Source organism: Jaculus jaculus, chromosome 4 (assembly GCF_020740685.1).
Source record: "Jaculus jaculus isolate mJacJac1 chromosome 4, mJacJac1.mat.Y.cur, whole genome shotgun sequence".
NCBI lineage: Eukaryota > Metazoa > Chordata > Mammalia > Rodentia > Dipodidae > Jaculus > Jaculus jaculus.
In genome coordinates this window covers 132546844-132558664 of record NC_059105.1, presented here as the reverse complement: position 1 = coordinate 132558664, position 11821 = coordinate 132546844, and the positions used below count along the sequence as shown (strand labels likewise).

The 11821-nt window shown below is 43.4% G+C and overlaps 1 protein-coding gene across 1 annotated transcript; it reads right to left on the bottom strand.

Annotated features, from left to right (window-relative positions):
- Nucleotides 1-8356: 8356 nt before the first annotated feature.
- On the bottom strand, nucleotides 8357-11098 carry C4H2orf74 (chromosome 4 C2orf74 homolog). Its single transcript, XM_004665510.2, has 4 exons — nucleotides 10998-11098; nucleotides 10149-10253; nucleotides 9886-10054; nucleotides 8357-8530 (listed from the first exon to the last, which is right to left on the bottom strand). Exons 1-4 carry the CDS (start codon nucleotides 11090-11092, stop codon nucleotides 8357-8359), a joined length of 543 nt encoding a protein of 180 aa, XP_004665567.2. The 5' UTR covers nucleotides 11093-11098.
- Between the last annotated feature and the right edge of the window lie 723 nt (nucleotides 11099-11821).

The window sequence follows — 11821 nt, the reverse complement described above, 5'->3', positions numbered from 1 at the left end:
TCAAACCTAAAATGTGTAAATAATCTGGGACACTGGGTGTTGCCATCGCAGCGAGACACTGGAACCCCGCTGTGAGGGACCCTACGCTGGAAGGGACCCTAAGTCTTCATCCTGACCACACCTTCCGCTGTGAAGATGGACGGAATTGCCACTTGGATTCATCACACCTACCTACTAAGTTGGACTATATGTGGCCTTAGGAAAGAATGTTGTTTTTATATCAACCAATCAGGTATAATTAGAGACTCAATGGTAAAGACAGGAGAAAATTTGGAAAAACGAAAAAAAAACAAAAACTAATAAGGGATGGTTTAAGTCATGGTTCAGTCATACCCCCTGGTTAACAACTCTGCTGTCTGCTTTAGCAGGGCCATTACTGTTATTTTTGTTGCTAATCACAATAGGACCTTGCATCATTAATGGATTAGTTGCTTCTGTTAGGAAATACATTAATACTGTACAGCTTATGGTTTTAAGATCACAGTATATACCATTAGACTCCACTTGCTAACTCATTTGGGATCCAAGATTGGCTCCTCATGATACATAGAGAGGGGAAAATGTGAGACCAAATATAACCATTGGAAAAAAAAAAAAAAAAAGGCCCACGCCTGACTTAGATAGAGAACTAGCCGGCCAATGTGCTGACCTTTTGCTTCTGTAAACTTTGCTTGCTTAATTGCTGCCTTTCCCCCTAATGTTTCTGAGGAATCTCCACTTCAAGGACATTGCAGAAACACTCCACTGTGGGGGGCCCTCCGGCCTTCGGCCACCTGCTTAGATAAGAAACTGAGGAATCTCCAGTTCAAGGACAATGGAGATGACTTCATCTGCCTGGAGTGTCCCTAGCTCCTGCCCCCAACTCTGCCCGCTGAAACCACAAGCCCATCAGAACTGTTTAAATCCACCAATCATGTATCTATCCCCTACTTCTTTGTTCTAATTTCTATATGAACCCCTTCCCCCAAAAGAAAGGGGCTCTCTCCGTCACTACTGCTGTGCTGGACAGTGGGGACGGAGCCCAGGCCTAGGCTTGCAATAAAGAAACCTTTTGCATTCGAGTGTCTCGGCTTCTGTGGCGGTTCTCTGGGTGACTGGGGGACTTGGCTCCTGGTCAGGGGACTTGGCACAACAGTACAAAAGCTATTTCTGAAAATTACTTAAGAATGTCAGATCAAATAAAGTTACAGGAGCAGTAAGTATGTAGGGAATGTGGAAAAGGACCACGATGACACTGTGGACCTGGATCAAGCGCCTATCCATAAGCCTCTGGTGAATCCTGCACTCCTGTTCTTCCCTTGGCAAAACTGAATAGAAAAACAAAAGAAAACAAAAACAAAAAATTGTGTCATTTTGAAGCCTGATTTGCTTATAAACTGCAGGAGATCAAAGAAAAAGAAAAGCAGCTTGGTCAGGATTAAGAATGAACAGGCCCTGGGGCTGGAGAGATGGCTTAGCGGTTAAGCGCTTGCCTGTGAAGCCTAAGGACCCCGGTTCGAGGCTCGGTTCCCCAGGTCCCACGTTAGCCAGATGCACAAGGGGGCGCACGCGTCTGGAGTTCGTTTGCAGAGGCTGGAGGCCCTGGCGCACCCATTCTCTCTCTCTCCCTCTATCTGTCTTTCTCTCTGTGTCTGTCGCTCTCAAATAAATAAATTAAAAAAAAAATTAAAAAAAAAAAAGAATGAACAGGACCTGCTTGAGTGCTAATGCTGTGGAAGGGATCTCTTCTCTGTATCTATCAGTGAAGGATGATAGATAAATTGTATCACAAATCTGGACGCTATCATAATCATTACCGGGGAGTTTATTTTTTGAGAAGAAATGAATCTCTCCATTTGAAATTTCAAGTACCAGTTTTCTCAAAAAAATATTTTAGGGGTCTGGAGAGATAGATGGCTTAGTGGTTAAGGCATTTTCCTGTGAAGCCTAAGAACCCAGGTCCAATTTTCCAGTACTCACGTAAGCTGGTTACACAAGGTGATGCATGCATCTGGAGTTCGTTTGCAGTGGCTAGAGGTCCTGGCACACTCATTCTCTCATTCTGTCTGTCTGTCTCTCTTTCTGTCTCTGGAAAAGGAAGGCTCTGAAGACAGGCCTCAGCACAAGTAAAGAGCTGAATGTTCTGCCTTGTGAAGCTATTGGCAATTTTCACCTAGGGTACCCAGACTCTGGTTTCTTGGTTCTTTTCATAGCTTGCAAAAGGTTCCCATGTTATTAGCAACACACAATTGCCATTCTAGCCAAGAATTAAAAAGGAAAAAAATGAAGAGACAAAATCAATATAACTTGCCCTCCCCCAAAACATGCCATGTTATGTTACAAGTTTGCAGTCCTGTCCTTGATTGAATTTCTGAATTTTAAAAAGTGAAAGTCTGCCGGGTGTGGTGGCACACACGTTTAATCCCAGCGCTCAGGAGGCAGAGGTAGAGGGTCGCCATGAGTTCGAGGCCAGCCAGAGACAACATAGTGAATTCCAGGTCAGCCTGGGCTAGAGTGAGACCCTCCCTTGAAAACCAAAAATAAATAGATAAATAAATAAAAAGTGAAAGTAAAGCAATCAATCAGTGGTTCAGATAAAAGTTTCTTGACCTGAGTTACCACCAGGTCCACTGTGACCTGCCTAGCTTCTCACAGAACAAGCTTCTAGGCATCTATACCAACCCCATGGAAAGTTTCTCTACCACAAGAGGTCAGCTAACCATGCAACAGTTTTCCTCATACATATCATATGTGGATTCTCAGCCACAATCTCTCACTGGAGAAAGCTTTTCTGTAGAATGGGTTCTTTGGGGTCCAATGAGATAGGAGGAGCTTCTAGCAAACCTTTCCAGACCCAAGGGAAGTACTGGTTTTTCCCAGATGTGAGTTCCCTGACACACCCCGAGCGATCCCTGACAAGCTTTCCTCATGCAGACACTTGTAAGGTCCTTCCTCAGGATGTTAAGCCAAGTAAGACTCCAGCCAGTGTTTTTGCCACACTCAAGACCATTACCAATGTTTACAAGGATGGCTTCCTTGAGGGGAAAGAAAGTCAGTTCTGTAAAGCAGCTTCTCCACCGCTTCCAGGGCTTCTCCCCCGGGGGCCTTGCTGCGGTCTAGGGCGATGTCTGTGTGCCGGAGGCATTTAAGCAGCTGGGCTCTGGGCTGGGTTCTCGTGGGACCGGGAGGCTGAGCACTGCTGCAAAGCTCTACTAGTCAGTGCGTACGTAAGACTTCCTACATGCACGACACAGACAGCACATGTGTAGACCTTTTTAAATATTTTTGTTCATTTTTATTTTTTTATTTTTTTAAAATTTTTTATTTATTTATTTGACAGCGACAGACACAGAGAGAAAGACAGATAGAGGGAGAGAGAGAGAATGGGCGCGCCAGGGCTTCCAGCCTCTGCAAACGAACTCCAGACATATGCGCCCCCTTGTGCATCTGGCTAACGTGGGACCTGGGGAACCGAGCCTCGAACCGGGATCCTTAGGCTTCAGAGGCAAGCGCTTAACCGCTAAGCCATCTCTCCAGCCCTTCATTTTTATTTATTTGAGAATGACAGGCACAAAGAAGCAGCTAGAGCAAGAATGGGCGTGCCAGGACCTCCAGCCACTGCAAACGAACTCCAGACGTGTGCGCCCCCTTGTGCATCTGGTGTCCTGAAAGGGCTAAGTGGTGCCAGAAGCTCTTCTCACATTTGCTATGTCTTCAAGGTTTCTCATAATTGTGGATTCTCTATTGTGAAATCAGATCTGAGCTTTGGATGAAGCTATTCTCATTCATATCGCGTCTGTAAGGGTTCTCCCCAGGACGGGTTCTCTCACATGCAAGTGTTAAGTTTAAGTTTTCACAGTAGTTTTGTCAGTGTTTAAGGCACTGGTGTATTTGATTATCTATTTGAGTAATTTCATGTACATGAATAAAAACTTTCTTAGCCTTTTAAAAGCATACATGATATGTATTTTTCTTTTTTAAATTTATTTGGGGGTGGGGAGAGATTGGGCACACCAGACCCTTCCACCACTGTAAATGAACTCCAGATGCATGTGTTACCTTATGCATCTGGCTTATGTGGGTCCTGGGAAATCGAACCTTGGTCCTTTGATTTCATAGGCAAACACCTTGACCACTAAGCCATCTCTCCAAAGCTATTTTTCTTTCTTGAGTTTTCTGATAACATCTCTCTTCTGAAGTGTACATTTTCTATGGCTCTCTCCTAGGGAGTTTTACACTCATCTTCTTGACCCATTATTGCTTTCACAGTCATTGTCTTGATACCTTGGAAGACATGTCTGTTCCAAGCCTTACAGTCATAAACAGTCTGCTTTCACCAGTTTCAAGCATCATATTTATTAGTCTTTTACTTGGTATTTTCCAAACCTCTGCCTCCAGAGTGCTGAAATTGAAGGTGAGTGCCACCACACCCTGCTGCCAGGGCTCCTGGTCACCCACCAGAACTAGGTGGTAAGACCTTCTCACTGAAGACTCCACAGGTTGAAGCACCAGGTCTCTGAGAACTCAAGCTGGAGCTGAGCTGAAAGTGTCCTCCCTGTTGACTAGTGGTCAGGATTCTGAAAGACCTACGCAGCCGAGGCAAGACTCTTTTCCTTGGGGATCAGAAGGTCCAGAATTTAGAACCACTCCCGACACTCAATTCTTCCTTGTCCTCCAGGAGCCACACCATTGGAAGGCTCTTCCTTCAACTTCCCATGGATTGCTGCATGCTGGGCCTGCCTGACCTCAGCCTTGCTGGGCTGGCTAGTTCCTGGCCCACACTGCCCACTACACACATTTGTGGGCCTTCGGCCTTGCCCTCCCTAGGGCACCTACCCCACTGCAGCCAGAACCTGGCTCTCCGCCTCAGACTGCCTTAAACATATTTTTATTGGGCTGGAGAGATGGCTTAGCGGTTAAGTGCTTGCCTGTGAAGCCTAAGGACCCTAGTTTGAGGTTTGATTCTCCAGGACCCATGTTAGCCAGATGCACAAGGGGGCGCACACATCTGGAGTTCGTTTGCAGTGGCTGAAGGCCCTGGTGTGCCCATTCTCTATCTCTCTCTCTCCTGCTCTATCTGCCTCTTTCTCTGTCTGCCACTCTCAAAAAAAAAAAATTTATATATATATATATATATATATATATATATATATATATATATATGTATGTATGTATATATATATATACACACATACATACATATATATTGTTATTGCCGGGCATGGTGGTGGACACCTTTGATCCCAGCACTTGGGAGGCAGAGGTAGGAGGATGGCTATGAGTTCAAGGCCAGCCTGAGACTACATAGTGAATTCCAGGAGCCAGAGCCAACCTCAAAAAAAAAAAAAAAAAAAAAAGGAGGCTGGAGAGATGGCTTAGCAGTTAAGGTGCTTTCCTACAAAGCCAAAGGACCCAGGTTCAACTCCCCAGAACTCATGTAAGCCAGATGCACAAGGTGGTGCATGCATCTGGAGCTCATTTCCAGTGGCTGGAGGCGCTGGTGCACCCTTTCTCTCTCTCTACTTGCCTACTTCTGTATCTCTCTCTCTCAAATTAAATAAATAAAAATAAAACATTTCAAAAAATTAAAGGTGTGTGCACCAAGGCCAGCTTGGAAATTTATTTATATATTTTAAAATTTTTTAAAAATTTTTATTAGCATTTTCCATGATTATAAAAAAATATCCCATGGTAATCCCCCCCCCCGCTTTCCCTTTGAAATTCCATTCTCCATCATATTACCTCCCCATCACAATCATTGTACTTACATATATACAATATCAACCTATTAAGTACCCTCCTCCCTTCCTTTCTCTTCCCTTTATGTCTCCTTTTTAACTTACTAGCCTCTGCTACTAAGTATTTTCCTTCTCACGCAGAAGCCCAATCATCTGTAGCTAGGATCCACATATGAGAGAGAACATGTGAAGCTTGGCTTTCTGGGCCGAAATTTATAAAAGAAAACAAAATATTTGAGAAAGAGAGAGAGAGTGCATATGGGCAAGCCAGGGCCTCTTGCATTGCAAACAAACTCCAGATGCATGAGCCATTTAACACATCTGGTCTTACCTGGGTACTGGGGAATCGAATTGGGTCTATCAGGCTTTGCAAGCAAGCATCTTTAACCACTGAGCAATCTTTCCAGCCCCAGATGTTGTTTTCTTTCTTTTCTTTTCTTTCTTTTTTAATTTTTTTTTTAATTTTTTTGAACTAGGGTATCACTCTAGCTCAGGCTGACCTGAAATTCACTATGTCATCTCAAAATTGTCTTGAACTCATGCCAATCCTCCTACCTCTGCCTCCCAAGTGCTGGGATTAAAGGTGTGCACCACATGCCTGTTTATTTATTTATTTTTGGGTTTTCGAGGTAGGGCCTAACTCTAGCTCAGGCTGACCTGGAATTCACTATGTCGTCTCAGGGTGGCCTAGAACTCCTGGTGATCCTCCTACCTCTGCCTCCCGAGTGCTGGAATTAAAGGTGTGCACCACCACACCTGGTTTATTTATTTATTTTTGAGGTATAGTCTCACTCTAGCCCAGACTGACCTGAAACTCTTTGTAGTTCCAGGCTGGCCTGGAACTCAGCAATCCTACTACTTCTGCCTCCTGAATGCTGGTATTAAATACCTGTACCACCATGTCTGGACTGAAAGTAAATTTTAAGCAACTAAAGTCAAGGGTGGTTTAATCTTGGGACTTGCCTAAGTTAGTAGGATGTTTCATTGCTAGTAGTAATTTGAGGTTTTTGGTATCAATATTAAAAAGCTCAGGGGCTGGAGAGATGGCTTAGCGGTTAAGCGCTTGCCTGTGAAGCCTAAGGACCCCGGTTTGAGGCTCTGTTCCCCAGGTCCCACGTTAGCCAGATGCACAAGGGGGCGCATGCATCTGGAGTTCGTTTGCAGAGGCTGGAAGCCCTGGCACGCCCATTATCTCTCTCTCCCTCCATCTGTCTTTCTCTCTGTGTCTGTCGCTCTCAAAGAAATAAATTAAAAAAAAAAAAAAAGCAATGCTCAGTACAAGAAAAGTTGCAGGGCTGTGTTTAATGGGAAACATGGTAGAAGGACCTGACCATAGCTGCTAGAGGTCTCCATGGGAATAGCTGTAATGTTACATTTTCATGAATGTTGGATTAGAACATGTAAGAAATTTGATGTGGGGCTGGGGAGATGGCTCAGTGGTTTAAAGGTGCATGCTTACACTGCCTACTGGCCCAAGTTCAATTCCCTAGTATTCATGTAAAGCCAGATGCAAAGAGTGGCACATGTGTCTGGTATTTATTTGAAAATTTGAAATGGTAAAAGACCCTGGAGAGGGGGGGGAGATGGCTTGACAGCTAAAGGAACTTCCTTGCAAAGTCTGTTGGCCCAGGTTCAATACCCCTGTATCCACATAAAGCCAGATACACGAAGTAGTGTATATGTCTAGAATTTGTTTACAGTGCCAGAGGCCCTGATTCACCCCATATTCTTTTTTTTTTTTCTTTTTTCCGGTTTTTTGAGGTAGGGTCTCACTCTAGCCTAGGCTAACCTGTAACTCACTCTGTATTCTCAGGGTGGCCTCGAACTCACGGTGATCCTCCTACCTCTGCCTCTCAAGTGCTGGGATTAAAGGCGTGTGCCACCACGCCCACCTTCACTCCATATTCTTACTCTCTCTCTGTCTCTCTCTGTCACATGCACACTACACATGCATGCAAATAAATGTTTTGGTTTTTTTCAAGATAGGGTCTCACTCCAGGCCAGGTTGACCTGGAATTCACTATATAGTCTCAGGCTGGCCTTAAACTCACAAAGATCGTCCTACCTCTGCCTCCAGAAATACATTAAAAAATTTTTTTCAAATTTAAAACATTTTTATTTTATTTATTTATTTGCAAGTAGAGAGAGAAAATGGGCATGCCAGGGTCTCTATCCACTGCAAACTTCAGATGCATGCGCCACTTTGTGCATTTGGCTTTACATGGGTACTAGGGAATCGAATCTTGGTCCTTTGGCTTAGCAGGCAAGTGCCTTAACCACTAAGCCATCTCTCCAACCCCAGCAATGCATTTTTTTTTAAAGAGTTTTGCTTACCTAATAGACATCTGCACAAATACAGAGACCTTTATTCACATGTTAGGACAGTGTGTAAAAGTTGAAACTTTCAAGAACACAAGAACACAACTTACTGAACCCAGATTTGCTTTTATAAAACTATATTTGAGTTCAGTATTTTCCTTACAGAACTTTTCATAGTGCATTTCACTTTGTACAAAGGTAAACTACTATCTGTATTTGCTTAATTCCCATCTTTTTGCTGTTTGGACACAATTTAGTACCCTTGGTCATTCAGTGTTAATCAAAAGTTGCATTTCTTTCACTCTCAGCCTTTTTGTGCCTCATTTTCTCTCTTTATGTTCTCGAGGATAGCTTCGAGGTGCAGAGTATTCATTTCCAAGATCCACAACAATGACTTCCTTAGAAAATGTCACTCCTTTTAAAGGTCTCTTTTGGGTCTCAATAGCTGAAGAGGTTCTAGAGATGCGCATGGGTGCTCTCTCTGAAGTGTTGCCCTGCAAGGGAAGGGCACAAGTAGCACACGTGACCAGTGTATGGGCATTACAAGCCATGCTTTAAAAAATACTGGCTAAATACACATTGTGAATAAGAAATAGAAAAAGAAAGCGAGGTGTGGTGGTGCACATCTTTAATCCCAGCACTTGGAAAGCAGAGGTAGGAGGATTGCTGTGAGTTTGAGGCCAGCCTGGGACTACAGAATGAGTTCCAGGTCAGCCTGGCTAGAGTAAGACCCTACCTTGAAAAAAAAAAAAAGGAAATAGGAAAATTTTCTGGGTTTGGGAGATGGCTTAGTGATTAAAGGTGCTTACTTGCAAACCTGCCTGGCCCAGGTTCAATTCCCCAGTTCCCAAGTAAAATGGTGAATGCATCTGGTATTAATTTCCAGATGCAAGAGGCCCTGATAGACACACATATTCTCTCTTTCTCTCTCCCCTCGAAAATAAATAAAAAATTATTTTTTATTTTGTTTTTGAGGTAGGGTTTCACTCTAGTCCAGGCTGACCTGATATTCACTATGTAGTCTCAGGCTGGCCTCAAACTCATGGTGATCTTCCTACCTCTGACTCCTGAGTGCTAGGATTAAAGGCGTGCACCACCACCCCGGCCTAAATAAAATATTTTTTTATTTTTTTTATTTTACGAGGTAGGGTCTCACTCTGGTCCAGGCTGACCTGGAATTAACTCTGTAGTCTCAGGATGGCCTCGAACTCTTGGCGATACTCCTACCTCTGCCTCCCGAGTGCTGGGATTAAAGGCGTGCGCCACCACGCCCGGCTTAAAATATTTTTTAAAAGGGAAAGACTTTCTAAGTGACATAGAAAACTATGACACTCCATCATGACCACACTGCCCAATTTCTATAGCTCTAAAGCTGTCTTATAGCTCCAAGACCTTAGAAGTCTAACAAAAACAAAACAGGAATATAAGAACATAAGAGGACTAGAGAAATGGCTCAGCAGTTAAAGACACCTGCTTGAAGGTGACATGGGTTTGATTCCCCAGTGCCCACATAAAGCCAGATGCACAAAGTGGTTCATGTATCTAGATTTCGTTCACAACAGCAAGAGGCCCTGACATGCCCATTCGTGCTCTCTTTCAAATAAATAAGCAAAAATACATAAATATTTAAAATTAAAAAAGTGAAAGAAACACGAGAAAGCTTCTAGTCTTGACATATGTAGCTGGTTTAGCAGCATGAAATAATAAGCTTAGAAAAATGGTTAAAGACTGAACACTGGAATCATTCCAGTTATGAAACTAAGCTATAGACATCACCCCTAATTATTATCCCCGCACAGATGACACTCCTCAGTCTGAGCAAACCCTTGAGAAGAGAAAAGTATGTCACCTCTTCCGTGGTTTCATTACCATCCTCAGGGTCTTCTGCTTCTTTCTTCCTGTTCTGTTCTGCTTCCATGCTGTCCCTCTTTTGTAAGGCCACCACCTCCCTGCTTTGTCTCTGGACAAGAATGCCAGGCCTTGCTGGTGCATTCAAGTTCACAGTCTTCATGAGGACCCTGGGCAAAGCAACAGCAGAGATGTAAAAACTCAAGCATCTTAGCTTGTCATATAGAAGAACGACTTCCTCCCGCAGCCTCAGTGCAGACTAACTTCTCTTGCTCTCCTTGTTTGTTGGCCGCCACATAAGCAGCTAAACAATCTTCACCTCCAGTAGCATTTGTACAAAATGCTGTCTCATTTTCCTTGCCTTGGAAACTGAAAATAAAAAAGTAAAAATTCAGAAAAAGAAGAATGAAGCCAGGCGTGGTGGCACATGCCTTTAATCACAGTAGAGGTAGGAGGATCACCAAGAGATCGAGGCCAGCCTGGGACTACGAAGTGAGTTCCAGGTCAGCCTGAGCTAGAGTGAGACTGTACCTTGAAAGAAAAAACAAACAAACAAACAAACATAAAACATAAAACAAACAAACAAAAGAACAAAAAAGGCAGAAAGACCCAGATTCTAAGCCGTTGTATGGGAATTTCTCCTTTAAACAGAAAACTAGCATTTTAAACCTGAGATGGAAAAAGTAGATCACTGTTCCACTGCTTGTTCTATTTTATTTTATTTATTTATTTTGGTTTTTTGAGGTAGGGTCTCACTCTAGCCCAGGCTGACCTGGAATTCACTATGCAGTCTCTGGCTGGTCTTGAACTCACAGGTATCATCTTACCTCTGCCTCCCGAATGCTGGGATTAAAGGAGTGTGCCACCACACCCTGCTATTTTATTTTTCTAAAGCAGGATCTCACATATCCTTGGCTGGCCTTGAAAGTGAGTCATAGTTAAGGATGACTCTGAACTGATCTTCCTCCCCCACCTCCCAAGTTCTGGGCCTGCAAGCATAAACCACCACTCCTGGCTCTAACTTTTCTGTTTTAAATAGATTCAGGTTATTTCTAGATACATTTGCTACTTTGTCTTGAAATCTGATCCCAATTTATCAACATGAAATTATACCATTTATATAAAAAAACCACTAGTAAAAGGAGGATGCAAATGAAGCAAATTAGAAGGATGATGACGAAAGTGAATGCTGTGGCGTCAAAACTCATAGGGTTAACTGTAGAAGACTCATCCATTCTCACAATCACAGATTGTCCAAATATTCTTTTCTGGCTCAGTTTGAATGTAGCTCTTGTCCTTTAAGTTTTCTAGAATCAAGGAGAAAAGGCTATTTTGTTGTTCTCAGTTGAGCTTCAAAATAGATGCTTGGCTTGTTTTGGTGGAAGTGACTTACATTGCCTAATTTCTTTCCATAAATGCTGTGGGGGCTGAGGTGGCTAGAGGGGAGACTGAGCTGGGATACACTGCTCACTCAGCTCACCTCCCCTCACCCCAGAAACAGTCAGAATCCAGAGGAGAGCCAAGCCTAGCTTGCCATTCTTCTAAGTGACATCACAGAACCAAGGAACTGTGGAGTTACAGAGACCATGATCTGGGGCAGGAGAATGACTGACCTCTGTGGGCTGCTGCTTGTCCGTCATGTCTCAGAGATGTGGAGTAGAGGTCAGATGGCACTGTGTCAACCATTTTTGGGACAAAGATTTTCCTCCTATTTTGCAGACTCCATCCTTCCTTCCTAACCTGAGCCTCTTCGATAGTTCTTTTCACAGATGAAATCAATCAATGTACTTCGGTTACTACAGAAACTGAGTCACACAGAGATGGCACCAGAGATAAGAGTGGAGACTCAGAAAATTTATTCGTGTCGCCGTGGGCTCAGGGAAATAATTTCCAAAGTCTGGTTTCTTTGTTAAACTTCTACCACTCTTCCTCCTTAC

Coding starts and splice junctions, on each gene's coding strand:
- C4H2orf74 (XM_004665510.2), bottom strand. CDS start 11,092: ATGAGTTTTGACGCCACAGCATTCACTTTCGTCATCATCCTTCTAATT. Junction 10,055..10,148: donor AAACAAGGAGAGCAAGAGAA/GTTAGTCTGCAC, acceptor TGCTTTGCCCAG/GGTCCTCATGAAGACTGTGA. Junction 8,531..9,885: donor GTAATGAAACCACGGAAGAG/GTGACATACTTT, acceptor CTTCCCTTGCAG/GGCAACACTTCAGAGAGAGC.